Consider the following 15,229-nt stretch of genomic DNA (forward strand, 5'->3'; position numbering starts at 1 on the left):
AGTATAGCACAAAATCCGCTTATCAGTTTCAATTCAACGGAATGATAGCGTCGCCATCCGCAGAGTTGATTTGGAAGGCGTGGGTTCTAGCAAAATGCAGATATTTAGTTGGCTTGCGCTACAAAATCGGGTATGGACAATAGATCGTTTGCAACTTAGGGGATGGTCAAATAATTATTTCTACCAGCTATGTTTCCGGAATCTGGAAACCATAAATTACTTGTTGTTTGAATGCCCAATATGGAAGTAAATCTGGTTTGGTGTACTTACATGGCTATGGTAAGATCATATTATTCCTAGGTGGTACTACTAGATCATATCATTATGTAAAGAAAATTTTTAGCATGTAACATATTTCAATAATATAATACATTTTTAAACATTTAAAATATTTTTGTTAAAATAGGAGTGGTTAAGGTTGTGGTATGAATAGTATCCGGCAACAAGCATAACTGCATAAGACACAATCACAGTGATAACAAACAAGAAAAACTTATTTGCAACACAACTACATTCAACTGACACAGCTGGGCCTGAAGTTCATTTCCGCCTGAACAGCATAGGATACAGATCATACACACACCCAAACACTGAAAAGTGCTAACCATGCTGGCAGCACTAGTCTTTACGGAAGATGATGATACAGATCAGATGCATGCCTTGCGACTATGTTACACCACCATTTACAGACTACAGAGTTTTCCTTTCCCAACAACAGCTGGAGATCCAAAAATCTCCTAATGCAGCGCTGTGAGGATTGTAGATCCTTCCACCTGCATATATCAAATCAAAAGTGTTAATTAACAGTGCACCCAAAAATGTCTATTGAGTTCAGACGAAATGCAGGAGAAAATAGTCAGTTACAATGTTTTTTTTTTTTTTGAACAAAGGCAGAAGCTCTGCCTCATTTCATTGATAAAGAAGAGATGCACACCTACCCAAGAAAGGGTTGAAAACACCATTTGACATCAGTCGGTTACAATGTATTCAGTTAAGTATTTAGGTTGCCATCAATTATTATTATTATTTTTTACCTTGAAGGTTGCACCGCAAATTTCTTCTTCTTTGGCAGGAACTGCGGTCACCTTGTGCTTTGGGTTCTCATAGCACTTCAAGCCTCCAACTCCAAGAGCATTGGAATAGAAGCAGCCTGCAACCGAAATGAATAAGTGAACAGAAACAAAGAAAAGGTCAATTGTGCCAAACTAAATCAATAGTTAGAGATCAAATTTTATAGTAAATGCTTCATCTTTCGTCGCTGCATTACTGTTCAAAGTTTAAACATTACCTTGTGGGAAAGGTGCAAGAGACTTGCCACACGATCCTTTAAGCAGGTCAATGTTGTCAGAGAAGGCAACAGATCCATCAGCAGTAATCCCCCAATACAGAGACACCTTTCCCTCCGGATCCTGAAAAAGCAAATCACAGCACAAGAACACGTCATAATCTGTAACCAAAATCAACCAAATCTTCAGGCACTGACAATGCAAGTGAAGTGATGCAGCAACAGCATTCAGTGATGAACAAAACTTACAGAGGCCACAAGGAGGGTGGAGGTGGACTTGTCGAAGAGCACAAAGGCGTAGCTGCCGGCGAGCTGCGAGAGCATGAAGCTAGCAGGGTAAGGTGCTCTGTCTCTCAGCGTCTTGTACGCCTCGATCACAAGGAGCACCTCATTGGCACCCTTGGACAGACCATACTGCTGGTTCAGGTTGCCAAGATTGTCCAGGACTCCCTCGAACAGGCAGAAGATGTCATCTTTTGCTGCAAATGACCTGCACAAATCAAGACAGCTGCATATGTTACTCAACCAGCTACTGTTTTTCAGGAATAGGCAAAAGATTTGTGTATCTTTGTATTAAGAGGAATAAAGGTTTTTACAGAAAGGAAAAGGACATAACTACTGTATTACGATGCATGCATCTTAATAGTAACATAGGAGAAAAGAACATATATTGGCATTCAGGAACAGCATTAGTATGCTTGATTAGTGCTCAGCATTTCTACTCTTTAAGAATAATTGGAGAGTGAAAAGAATTAGGTGCAACATCAATGATTTGATCTGGGTAAGATGTACCTAACATTGAATTGTACTACATTGAAGATTGTACTACTACTAGTTACAATAAGGACAAAGATGCTTGTACTGGAAAAATTGGAGCAATGGAGTGGAATTCCTTGGATGCTACTTCTTCACTGAATCTGTCTAGTACTAGATAAGATATGAACAAAGAGTAACCAGGCCCACAAATCATAGTGGTGGATTGATTGACCATATGGGTCACCTAGTCCAGCCTTTTCCTTTCAGATCTGTGGGTATCAAAACTGGATAGACTTCTGGTATTAGCAACTGATTGCAAAGTTAGTGCCCTCTACTATGAACTGGGCCATGTGAACAGCACAATAATACCAGGTAAATGCATAAATCAAGAGAGGTTTTCATAAGCAACCTAGTAAGTTGTCCAACAACCAACACTATCTCGTCTCCTTTTTCTTTTGAAAGACTTGGAAATAGATCATCCTGGCCTATCCCTTTTCTTAAACTATATCTAATACATTGAAATACCATTAGATTCCTAGTGAAGAATATAAGTTCTTGTTCGTTGTTAGGTCAATTAACACCTTGTTTGTGGAAGGTGGCATGATGTGGACTTCTTCCATTGATATGTGATGATGTCCACATCGACATAGACATTTTGATTATATTTTTTCTTTCATGTCTTCTTCTGCTCTCGTTTTTTCTACCAAGGCACCAACCATTTGATGCCAGGATACCGTAACACGTGGCAAGAGAGTCCTAGTTACCGGAGTGCCATGGCAAGAAAGATTCAGATATCGTAGCACCAAGGCAAAACTACTATTTTTGATAGTTACTTTTGTGCATTTAGTTCTCAAAAAATCTCTGCATATTCTTCTTTGTTTAGCATTCTACTTCTAAAACAAACAAATCTATACCATAGTTAATCATGTAATTATCATCTCAGACATGCGACCCATAATTCGGATGAGAATCTATGAACTGAATATGAGGTTTGGTAGCTTGGCCCCTCAACCTACAGAAATGGATTATGGAGTTGTATTTATTGTTCAGTTTGTCTTACGAAAGCAAACCTGCCTTTATATGAGGAGAAAAACTGCCCAATTATTGACTCAAGATGTGTGCCGTACCCAGAAAAAAAAAACCATATTGTGTTTTTTTTTTGGTGGTAAAAGCCTGTTTAAGTTACTGAATTACTTGAGATGAAATCATTTTTTTCCCCAGATGGGTACCACATCCCAAACACCCGCTCATTCTAAGCATATGTTTTACCAACCCCGTGATTTTTTCCCTTCGAAACAATCAGCAAAGTGTTACGATAAGAAACTATTTTTTCTCTGATTTAGTCAGACACTCGGATCTTGGGATTTGGGAGTCCCCTTTAAAATAAAATAAAATATTGAGAGCTATTATGACATGATCAGTTGATCATCACTAGCTAAAGAAGACTTCACTAACCAAAGAGTAAAAGCATATAGTAAATGACTCTGACTCAGGAAGAACACATGAAAGCAATCACTGATTCTGTCCTTGGGTAGATCTTGAGAAATCCATGGTGAAGAACAGTAGAACTTAAGCAAATTCAGCTACAAATTAATCAAAAGCTGTATTATTCAGAGGAACAGGATGATTAGTACCTTGGGCGGAGGAGGGCTTGGTTGGCATGGGAGTAGGCGAGGTGGCCGAGGTCGCCGAGCTGCACGGACACGGCCGGCTCGGCGCCGCCGAGGAAGCGGCTGACCAGCTCCGACGCCCGCGTCTTCGGCGACGGCGTCCGGCTGCCGGCGGCCACCAGCTCCGCCGGCACCTCCACCACGTCGCCGCTGAACACTCCCAACATCTTCTTTACTCTCCAACTAATTAAACCAACTAATCAAGCTACGCTAGCCACTGAATTAATCCTACTGCTAATCAAATTAGCATAGATATAATCTTGGCGTGTGGCCTTCCACACTCCTTGGATTGATGAAACAAGAAGAAAACGAAGCTAACAACACGAGATGGATGGATGGATGGAGAAATGGAGGAGAAGAAGCGGCTTAAATAGCCACAAAGCCTTTGTTTTTTTTCCTTCTTCTTTTTTTTTTGCTAATTACGTGGGGACCACACCAATGTTTTTCTTTTCTTGTGGTTCATCATCATTTCAGTTGTACAAATTCCTTTTTATTTTTGGTTTTTGCATAGACGAAACAAAACAGCAACAAAAAAAGTACAAACTTCTCGTGCATTTGGACGTGTCAATGCCCACTTTTTACCGGTGCTAATCATGTCTTACTTGTATAATCTGTGGGTATTAGTGCACATATTTGACACGGGAAGTTAGAGCTTTGTTACTTTTTCTTTCCCTGGAGAAATTAAAATGAGTAACTTTATGGCCTTTTCTGAAACAAAAGTCTGAACTTTCTGTTGCTAGTATATATGGACAATTGGGGATTTATGGAATTAATGGATGTGAGATTACAAGAAACGGAACCTAGAAATTTCTAGAGAAAATATTGTGTGCACGGAGACCGGTTAGCTATGTTGATGATAAAAAGAGAAAAACAAACGCATGTAATGAGTTAGTGAGGTGTGAAGATGGTGACGGATGATGCATCGTGTGCAGTTTTATTTTTATTTGATTTATTGCGATTTATTGTGAACAACACGTATGCAAGCCAGGAAAACGCTCAACGGCCATTTTGGCCTCTTGGGCAGATATTTTACTTGTTCAGCACACATCCCCATTCGCCAAGTAATAAAATGTTCTTCTTTTACTTTGATGCCTTTTTCTTCCTCGAAGGGTGCAGTTTTAGATTGTCTTCGAAATGTTTAAATAGGTACCGATTCTCAATATCGAGAGTATACCGATGCAATGCTCGTATTTACAGTTTTTTTTCGCGAACGTATGAAAAGATTACACGTTAATATATTAAAAGAAAAGAGTTATAGTTACACAACACAATTAACCAGACCGGCTTATGCCAAGGGAAGGGAGAAAAAGCGAAATAAAAAGCTGAAGCTAAAAAACTACGGCGGCTAAACACAAACTCCAAGTAGCGGGAAGGGCTGAGCCACGCTACACTCCTAACAAGTCCCAAAAAGTGGCTACACCAGCTAAAGATCACAGATGACTCTCCGAGTGGATGGACTCCAGAACCACGGAGACTGAAAATAATGCAAAGTCGAAAACCTTAGAGTTCCGTTCATTCCACAGCTGCCAAGAGACAAGGAGCACCAGAGAGTCGAAGCTAGCGCAGAGATGCTCAGGTAAATAGGCCCTGGAGGGCGGCCACCAGTCCTAGAACCAGCTGCCACGAGGGAGAGAGGGCAACCCATCCAGGAGACGACAGTACACGGAGCCAGACCTGCTGAGCAAACACGCAGTCGAGGAGAATGTGGTTCGCCGTCTCAAGATCCTGAGCGCAAAAGGGGCAGCCGAGTGACTATCGATGCTACGTTTCTAGAGGAGATCAGCCATCCACTAGCTTACAGTTAATTAATTTTTAGTGGTTGATGTGATCATGAGATATTAATAGTAACTTTGTTAATATTAAGATATTACCAACCCAATCTTATAAATGTGTTTATAGGGATAAGCTATATATGTGCTTATTCATAAAAGAACCTAGATATAAACGCTTGTGTTTGTACCGTATTTTGCAAAGGGAGGGAGAAAAAAAAGAAATCCAGTATTGGCCCGGTCTTGTTGGCACAAGCAAAAACTTGTGACACACCAGATTTGGCGGAGTAGACAACAATAATGCTCTAGATTAGGTTCTCTCTTGATGTTGACCCGCTTGTTATACCTTTCAGAAAACCTTGCAATATATTAAAAAAAACACTATTATCTGAATTCAGTATGTGACCTATCACTAGGAGAGTCTCACTACGAAGATTTCCCTCCCTAATTCCGTGATTAGATATATCTGAATGACAATGACTCTTTTCTCTCTGTCGAAAATATTAATGGCAGCTATGCCTGTTCAATCAAGGAGGAGCAGCAAAGAAAGATACATAAGATGTTTATGTGATTATACAGATAAAAGGTGATAATGACTCTTAATTACTTGCTTAATCAAAAGTAATCTACTCATTTCATCCCTCATCCCCTACTGGTTGATCAATTGTAAATGCAGCCGATGACAAATTCAGATCCACACGCCAATTAGTGGACATAAGTAGCCACACTGTTCTGCAGAAAACGACTGACGTGGAACCCCAAGTTCATCCAGTCCATTAAGGCAACCCCTTGCCATGCAATGCTTTGTCATAACAATGACTTACACTAATCATCTAATATCTCAGACTTTCAGTTCCGTTAATTAGGTGCCACTGATTATGTGTGATTGTGGGTGCTCGCACTAAGAAAATCGAGAAACCAAATTAATTTCTTAATCACGGCAGGGAATCAAGATTCAAGAATCCACCATTATTTATGGGGAAAAGCTATACATATAAACTTTTACTTACTAAATTCTTATTACTCACGCAATAATTGTATCTAGAATTTTTTAACTTTCATCTATCTAAATCAAACGGTTGAGACGAATGTTAGTAAAAATTTAGTAAGAAAAAATTAGAACATGTAGCGGTGCTCTTATTATTTATGTCAACTTGTTAAGGGTTTCGAGCTTTAGAGAAAGAAATGGATAGAACCACACTGCGGGAACATGATAAATGTGTGAAACAATGTGCATAAATTTCCATGTAAAAACTACTCCCTTCATCCGAAAATATTATACTATTAGATAGCAATATTTTTTTAAGAAAGGGTGGGGGTATAAAGAAATGGCCTTTCTGTTAGCAAACAAATCAACAGATACAACACTTTTTCACAGAGATAAGGGCACTAAGTTCTGCAAACCTTACTCTACTTTCTACCTTTAGTGACTAGCAGAGCTCATGCTTCTCTTTTTTAGAAGGGGAAAAAAAACCTGACGGAGTTAATTTAATAACACATGGGTCTGCATCATATATTTATGTCATCATCAATGTTTTTTAATAATAGTACAATAGACCTGAAAATTAATGGCACTAGTCAAACATACTAACTTCGTACTCACTACTATCTGAATAAAGCATGGTAATACCAGCATTTGCTACACGTGTTCTTTTAATTAGCAGTTGTATGTATGAACATTTTTCCTTAGAAAAGAATTAACATCAAACTTATATAATATATTAATTTACTCTATTAATAAATTGCCGAAGTTTAATAAGAATCTTAAGTGAAGCTGCCATTTGTTGTGATTTAGAGGAAGCTGCATTATCATTTGAGGTACAGTATTAACAACCGGAGATATTGTAATTCTTCATTAAATTTTACCACCGCACTAGAAATACTGACCGAAAAAGGGATAGATAAATTCACTGTGTTTGGTCTATTCAGTTTATCCATCACTATCAGTCCATGTCTGTAGATCGTAAGCACCAGACAATTTAACACTCCATTTTTTTATCTAAAGTAATTTAATACTCCATTATTTTGATCTCAAGTAAGTAATTTAATCAATGGGAGTACTAGGTAAGAGCAAGCTTACGTATGCCATGATATATGCTGATAGTCACATTTATGTTTAAGAAAAAGGAGTAACGAACAAACCCAGCTTGCTAGATCGAGTGGCATCCAACATCAGACGCCATGTTCATTGCTCAAAACAAAAAGAAATTCTGAAGAATATTCTTGGGTCACCAACGAGTACAGAATCATTGACAACTGGCAAGGATTTGATAAGGTGACATGGCAGGTAAATGAACGGTCAAGCATTTGGCAATGACAAATTTTCGTTAACAACTGTATTAATTTGGCTCAGAACAAGGTTCAAATATAAAAAGAGCGAATTACGCTTTGGGCCACATTTTATTACCTAATTTCACTTTGGACCACCCTTAAACACATCTTTTTACTTTGGACCAAATAAATTTATCATTGTTGCGATTTGGACCACCACGAACGATTTTTTTCAGCACAATCATCGACCTTAAACACATCAGCTCTGGTATACGGCCGAACTCCTCTATGTATGGCTCATATGTTTGCCGAAAGGGAATTTAGACATGACGAGAAAAAGCTGTTCATGGTAGTCCAAATCGCAACAATGGTAAATTTACCCGGTCCAAATTAAAAAGATAGGTTTAAGGGTGGTTCAAATTGAAACATGGATAATAAAAGGTGGACCAAAGTGCAATTTACTCAAAAAAAATATCATCATGACTAATCTAAATGGACAATAGTTACCTAGTCAGCAATTCAGAATTCAGCACCTGCAGTAGGTAGCAAGGTGACTACAATTCAAGAAACATGTCCAATTTTTCAATGTATCTGTGTTTAAATCTCTCTCTAACATAAGGTCTATACATTATACTGAATACTGATCAAAGAATTATTTTTCATTAATAAATGGAAACCAATGGGCGCACACAGGATTAGATAAGACTGGTAAAGACCCACAGATTTGCTGATTTTTATTTTGCAGTACTCGTGGACTGCAGAGAGAATCTAACCATGTGATTCAGTGCGAACGGGATTTTTCTTTAGCTGATCCAAATGCATTGAAATGCTCTGCAAATTGCTCAAATGCATGGGGACTTGTCACCTTTAGTTAAAATTCGATTAAGTGGGCTGGACTTTGCATCTCTAACGCTGTCAGCAATAGTTTGCATATCTATTCTTCTATTCGATTAAGTAGCGTATTTTGATCAGACCATGGGTTTATCACATCCTTTTCAGAATGAAATTTTCAGCAAAATATCTTATGCCAGTACTAGTAACTTGTGAATTGGACACAGCACTATTGTTTTCACCCTTTCCTTATCATGAGAAAGACATGCACTGTAATTATCTTACAATACTTTATCTGTTTATCTGAGTTGAAATCATGCAAGCAAAGTTGGCAAGAAGCACACCTAGAGTTATATATTACTCCATTCATTTCAGTTGCTATCGCCTAGAAGGCGATTGCTAGAATCAAGTGAAGCACAACTAATTAGAAAACAGTCTACAAGAAAACAAAAAGAATCTTGTCGCTGTAATTGCCAACTCACACGTACCCAGTGAGTGTCATGCACTTGTCAACATGTTACTCCTATTTATTCAAGTGATTTTACTATTTATTCAAGTGATTTTACTGCCCTTAAGAAGTTACCACATTTGTAATGTATTTTTTTCTCATAAAATTTCTCATGTAAATTTTGGTATCTCTTACTAACTAGGTATAAGAAGGTACTAACTAGGTATAAGAAGGTACTGAATTTTACAATAAAATTTTTGGTACTTTGGTACCTCTCCAGAACCATAAAATTTCTCTATTTATTTATCAAATTATTTAACGTCACATATTTTCTACTACCTCTGTTTCTATTATAAGTCATTGTAATTTTTTTCTAAGTTAAACTTTTTTAGCTTTGACCAAATTTATATTAAAAATATAGCAATATTTTTAACATAAAACAAAGAAACTATCAAAATGTATTCAATGTTAGATTTACTAAAACTAATTTAGTGATATGAAAGTTGCTATATTTTTTTTAAACTTGATAGAACATTAAAAATGTTTGACTTTAAAAAAGTCAAAGCGACTTATAACATAAAACGCAAGGAGTAAACTCTTGATATTTTCAATATTACAAATTAGAGTAAATTTCATAAAACTACAAATTTAACGTGATGTATCACAAAACTATAAATTTAACACTAAATTTACCACATAACTACAGTTTAAGTGGAAAATCGTAAAACTACATATTTAGTAACAAAGTTATCACAGAATTACATATTTAATATCAATTTAATCACAAAACTTAGATATATATAACTCAAACATAGCATTAGTGCTAAGGATTTAAACCCAAAATATATAGTTTTGTGATAATTTCATTAGTAAATCCATAGTTTAGCGATACTTAGCCTAAAATCTATAGTTTTCTGATAAATTTATTGTTAAATCTGTAGTTTTGTGATAAATCACCTTAAATCTATAGTTTTGTGATAATTTAGTCAAATATCTGTAGTTTTGTGAAATTTACTTTAAAAATTAATATGTGAAAAAGACATGACATAATTTATCAGAAGACTGTTTTTTTTTTTGTCTTTGCTTAATGGAAGCAAATCTTTTGTGTTCATTAAAAAAAGATTTATCAATAAACATATTTTCATGCAGTTATATAATATTTATTGAATATATAGTCAAAAAGACAATGATCAAATTAACGTATATAACATGTCCTAAAACAACAGGTAAAATAGAATGAAGTGAGCACCTTTTCAGGGAGCACTAAGCCTCTTTAATGTGATTCCTTAGAATTTGCATAGTTTGCCACCATGCCAAAACCTAAGCAAACTTTTGTTATGGCCCAAGTTTTGGCAAGTTATATATGTTATTGTCACATTTTAGTAGCAAAACCAAACACTAACCAAAATACTATTTAAAGTGCCAATAATTTGGTAGGGGTGTATTTTAACTTCAAACCAAAATGGCTCTAATTAGTTTGTTCTTGATTCATACTTGGACGATGCATCTTATGCGATCATCTCGGGGGAACTATGCGTGGAACGGTATATGTGCCCATAGTTTCCAAAGTCCAAATCAGACAAATACTCTATTCCTAGTCCACGATTCTTCCCAGGTGGCTGCGGTTACGGAAACTTAGATGATTTTGCATATCATTTTATAATTGGACACCTTTACATTAGTCCTATTGTTTAATTTATTATTTCCATTTTCACATGCTTATGGGTGAACATGTCTAGCTTCAACTGGCTGCTAAAAGGTCAAAAAGATAGAAAGATAAGAGCAAGTTTAATAGTATAGCCAACTACTGACTCCAAATCATCTATAGCTAATCTAATAGTTTATTCATACGATAGTTAATTATAAAAATATACTACACCATTAATACCCGGTCCCACCTCTCATACACACATAACATTTTGAATTCTGTGTTGCAGCCGACTACAAATCTGTAGCCCGCTTTATTCTCTCTCTTCTTTTTTCTTCTTGATATATGGTTATATCTGATTTATAGTTTGCTATTGTACCTGCTCTAACAAAACAAAACCAAAAAAACGACGAGAAAGGGATCAACAATAATGCAGGTGCAGATAGAATGCTGTCTACCTCAACCGTCATGGCAGCGAATTAAAAGATGATAGAAAGGCCAACCAACTACTCCACGTACCCTGGACTGGATAGATAGCTAGCAAAGCAAAAGTTGCTAGATTCTCAAGCGTGATGGTATTTCATGGCCTGACTTTAGAGAGACATGGACTAGTGCAATTGGATTCATCAATGTACAGCCGTGATGCAGACAAAATCCTTGATCCCTGATGATTCCGGTAAAGAAGAAGAAGAGGTCGTAGAAACTACTATATACAAGTGTTCTCACCTGCTTCTGAACTCTCAAGCCTGACGAAGAAACAAATTTGTCCAGTCCTTTCACACAATTCCTTCGTGTGATCTGCTCCCAATCTGTGGTTACTGGGGTGGAGAGGAATAGCGCCGTATACCTGTGTCTCGTCGTGGATGGGCGGAGGTGTCGAACTGCGGTGGCGGCAGGAGGACGCCGGAGTTGGCACGGCGCCCGCCGTCAAACTGCCGCCGCCGGTGACCTACTCGAGGTGGTTGGTGAAATGGTGACTTGTGGACTGATGGAGTGGGAGCTAGTTGGGCCTTGGAGTAGTAGCCCAATAGGCCCACGAGGAGGCAGTGTTTGGGTTTATACGGGCCCATAAGAAGGCTATGGTATCACGGCCTGGCCCAGAAGTGACTGGGTCTGAGTAGGCTAACGGAAAAAGTACACCGAAGGCCCCTCAACTTGCAATCGAGTTACGAAATCGTCCCCAACCACAAAATCAGATATATGACATCCCTCATCTTACAAAATCGTTCATTTTAGGTCCCTCGGTGGTTTTGACCCCGGTTTTGTCCGACGTGGCGGCTGAGTTAGCGTGGGACCCACGTGGGCCCCACATGTCAAGTTGTCCACGTCATCACTCTCTTTCCCCTCTTCTCCCTCTTCCTCTTCTCTCACTTTTTCTTCTCAATCCGAGCAAGATGGCCGGCGGGGCGAGGGCGCCAGGCAAGAGAGGAGGATGTCGGGAGGCCGGCGACCGGCGACAGCCGTGACGATGTGGGAGCAGGACGTCCTCGCGCTTCCCGTCAGCACCATCCGCGTCCGCCTCGTCCTCCCGCGCCCGCCCTCCCACGCCGCCGGCCTCTGTCGCCTTTCCACATGTTGCCATGGATGACGACGGCGGCGACTTCCCTCTCCACGTCGGTGCCATCCGCCTCCGCCTCATCCACCCATGCCGCCAGCCTCCATTGTCTCTCCACGTGCGGCCATAGATGACGACGACGGCGACCTCCCTCTCCCTGTTGGCGCCATCTGCCTCCGCCTCGTCAACCCGTGCTTGCCCTCCCACACCGCCAGCTTCCATCGTCTCTCAACGTGCGGCCATGGATGACGACGGTGGCATCCTTCCTCTCCCCGTCGGTGCCATCCGCCTCCGCCTCGTCCTCCTGCGCTTGCCCTCCCACGCCGCCGCCGTTGAGGCGCGGGCGCCAGATCTGCAGCGGGCGGCGTCCAGCAGGGGAGCAACTGCACGGCATCCTCGCGCTGGTCGGGTCCCGGCAGGCCGTGCGGACGAGCGTCCTGTCACGTGCAGGGGCGAGGGTGTGGCGGTGGTGGGCTGCGATGGCTTACAGGACTTCGCCGACGGTTTCGCCTCACCTCGCAGGCCTCCTCCCCACCAGCCGACCAACCTCTGCAGAGCTCGCGTGCGCTGACCTCGTCGACCGGGGGGACTTCAATGGGGCACGCCGTGTTGTGGATGCCATGCTTGCCGCCGCTGGCCCTCGGGGCGAGGTTAGTGACCGCCTCGTGCATCACTTCGCCCGCACGCTCCTCGCTCTACGCGGTGAAGACAAGGGAGGCCATGGCGGCGCTCGACCGCGACGTGCTCCTCTGTTGCACCGACGACCGCGCTCGTCACACTATCCTGCCGCGCCCTGGCTGCTCTTCGCCGGCCATCGACGTGGAGAGGAGAGGAGAGAGGAAGTGAGTTGAGAGGGAGGGTAAGAAGTGGCTGACGTGGACTGTCTGACATGTGGGGCCCATGTGGGTCCCATGCTGACTCAACCGCCACGTCGGACAAAACCGGGGTCAAAACCACCGAGGGACCTAAAATGAACGGTTTTGTAAGATGAGGGATATCATATATCTGGTTTTGTGGTTGGGGGTGATTTTGTAACCCGATTACAAGTTGAGGGACCTTCGGTGTACTTTTTCCTAGGCTAACTAACTAGGCTTGTGTAGGGACAAGGCTTTGGCCAAAAAAAAAGAATAAGTTCACCGGAAGTCCCTCAACTTAATAGCGAGATTTTTTTGAGATCCTTCAACTATAAAACTAGAAATGTTCACCCCTAAACTTACTCAAACCGTTCACTGGAGGTCTCATGGTAGTATTTGCGCCCGGTTTTGCTGACGTGGCATCCTAGTCAGCAAAAAATAAAAAAAATAAATATGTGGGGGCCCACATGTAAGTGAGAGAAAATGATGTAGGCACCACATCTCTCTTTCTTTTCTTTTTCTCTTCTCTTCTCTCCTCTTGAGTAGGCGCGGTGGTAGACTCGGTGTGAGGCAGCCGGCGGCGGAGCAGGGGCTGCGGCGGCAGGAGAGGGGGAGAGAGACGGCTGGCGTGATGGCGAGCTCGGCGGCGGATAAGAGGCCGATGCAGGCGCCGGCGACGGCGATGAGTAGCGACGGCGACGGTGAGAGAGGGGAGAGAGACGGTGCATGCTTGACTCGGTGCGGAGTCGGCGGAGGCATCGCAGGCGCCGCCGCCGTCCCCCCTCTGCCGGCCTATTCCGGCCGCTCCGCCCCGTCGCCGGTCCCCCCTCTGCCGCGCTTGCCCGCCGCCGCTCTCCCCTCTGTCGCGCTCGTCCGCCGCCGGTCCTCTCTGCCGAAATCGATTTCGAGGGCGACGGCGATGAGTCCCACCTCACCGACGGTGGCAATGGAGGGGAGGAACAAAAGCGTTATGAGGCTCCCGATGCGCCTTCCTTCTTTCTCGGCATCGACTTCGACAGCGATGGCGATAAGGAGCGCCGCCGGGAGGAGCAACGGCGAAGTTATGAGGCTCCCAACGCACCCTCCTTCTCCCTCGGTATTAACTCCGATGGCGGCGACCCGGAGCAGCCGCTCGCCCGCTGCCACACTCGCCCACCGCTTGCCGCCGCCAACACCGATGCTCCACAGCCGTGCTCGCCTACCACCGCCGATGCTCCGCGGTCGCCGCTCGCCCGCCCCTTTTCTCCTCCCGTGCCTAGAGCCGTCGCTCGCCCGCCACCGCCGCGGTTGCCCGCCGCTCCGCCTGCCTCCGGCCGCGAGCCACTACCGCTCCCCATCCGTGGCAAAGAAAACGGCGACTGCAAAGAAAATTGCTGCCTGGATTGTTGACCCCATATTTTCTCTCACTTACATGTGGGCCCCACATTTTTTTTTCTGACTAGGATGCGACGTCAATAAAACCAGGCGCAAATACTGCCATGGGACCTCCGGTGAACGGTTTGAGTGAGTTTAGGGATGAATATTTCTTGTTTTGTAATCGAGGGATTTCAAAAAATCTCGTTGTTAAGTTTAGGGACCTCTGGTGAACTTATTCCCAAAAAAAAAAGATTGGTTTTGGATCATGGCTCGTTTAGTAGTGTATTTGCTGTTATCGAGATGACCAGGTGGATTAAACTTGATTGCGTTTGCGTTGCGTACAAGGACAAGCCAACAACCTTCCTTTCGTAACACCCTCATCATCTTTCGATGCATCATTCTTTGCCCCAACCCACACTACTACTACTACTAATCCCCACCAAAATCAATTATCTTTGATTACAAACTCGATGGTTGTCACAATCTATACGCAATACAGTCTAACAACGCAGTTAAAAACAAAACGTGGGAAGGACCAAAAGGAATCGTTACCATCACACAAGTAGACGTACTCTCTATAGTCAAAAAATAGAGTTCTAGATTTTTCACAAGCCAACAAGGACAATGAAGCTTGTGTGAAAATGGTTTAGCAACTGCCCCGATCGAAAATGATCGATGTGGTTAAAAGGTAGCGGCCTAAAATTAAACAAAGTTTTTTTAAAATAAAATACCAGTACATCTTTTGACATTATATTAGACAGATGGTAATCAAATTTAACTTGCGCT

At 41.9% G+C, this 15,229-nt stretch overlaps 1 protein-coding gene and 1 pseudogene across 1 annotated transcript; one reads left to right on the plus strand and one right to left on the minus strand.

The window, feature by feature from the left end:
- Nucleotides 1–493: 493 nt before the first annotated feature.
- LOC127757908 (stem-specific protein TSJT1-like) lies at nucleotides 494–4,063 on the minus strand. Its single transcript, XM_052283500.1, has 5 exons — nucleotides 3,676–4,063; nucleotides 1,535–1,775; nucleotides 1,289–1,409; nucleotides 1,035–1,150; nucleotides 494–773 (listed from the first exon to the last, which is right to left on the minus strand). The coding sequence occupies exons 1-5, from the start codon at nucleotides 3,876–3,878 to the stop codon at nucleotides 738–740; spliced, it is 717 nt and encodes a 238-aa protein (XP_052139460.1). The 5' UTR covers nucleotides 3,879–4,063; the 3' UTR covers nucleotides 494–737.
- An 8,195-nt stretch (nucleotides 4,064–12,258) lies between these two features.
- Nucleotides 12,259–13,079, plus strand: LOC127756626 (uncharacterized; annotated as a pseudogene).
- The last annotated feature ends 2,150 nt before the right edge of the window (nucleotides 13,080–15,229 follow it).

The sequence above is a fragment of the Oryza glaberrima genome, chromosome 12, assembly GCF_000147395.1.
Source record: "Oryza glaberrima chromosome 12, OglaRS2, whole genome shotgun sequence".
In the NCBI taxonomy this organism is placed as follows: Eukaryota; Viridiplantae; Streptophyta; class Magnoliopsida; order Poales; family Poaceae; genus Oryza; species Oryza glaberrima.

Bases quoted from the DNA above. Each gene is read 5' to 3' on its own strand.
- LOC127757908 (XM_052283500.1), bottom strand. From the start codon at position 3,878: ATGTTGGGAGTGTTCAGCGGCGACGTGGTGGAGGTGCCGGCGGAGCTG. The intron at 1,410-1,534 runs GTAAGTTTTGTT...TTGCTTTTTCAG, and splicing joins CCACCCTCCTTGTGGCCTCT to GATCCGGAGGGAAAGGTGTC. The intron at 774-1,034 runs GTAAAAAATAAT...TGATATATGCAG, and splicing joins TTTGCGGTGCAACCTTCAAG to GTGGAAGGATCTACAATCCT.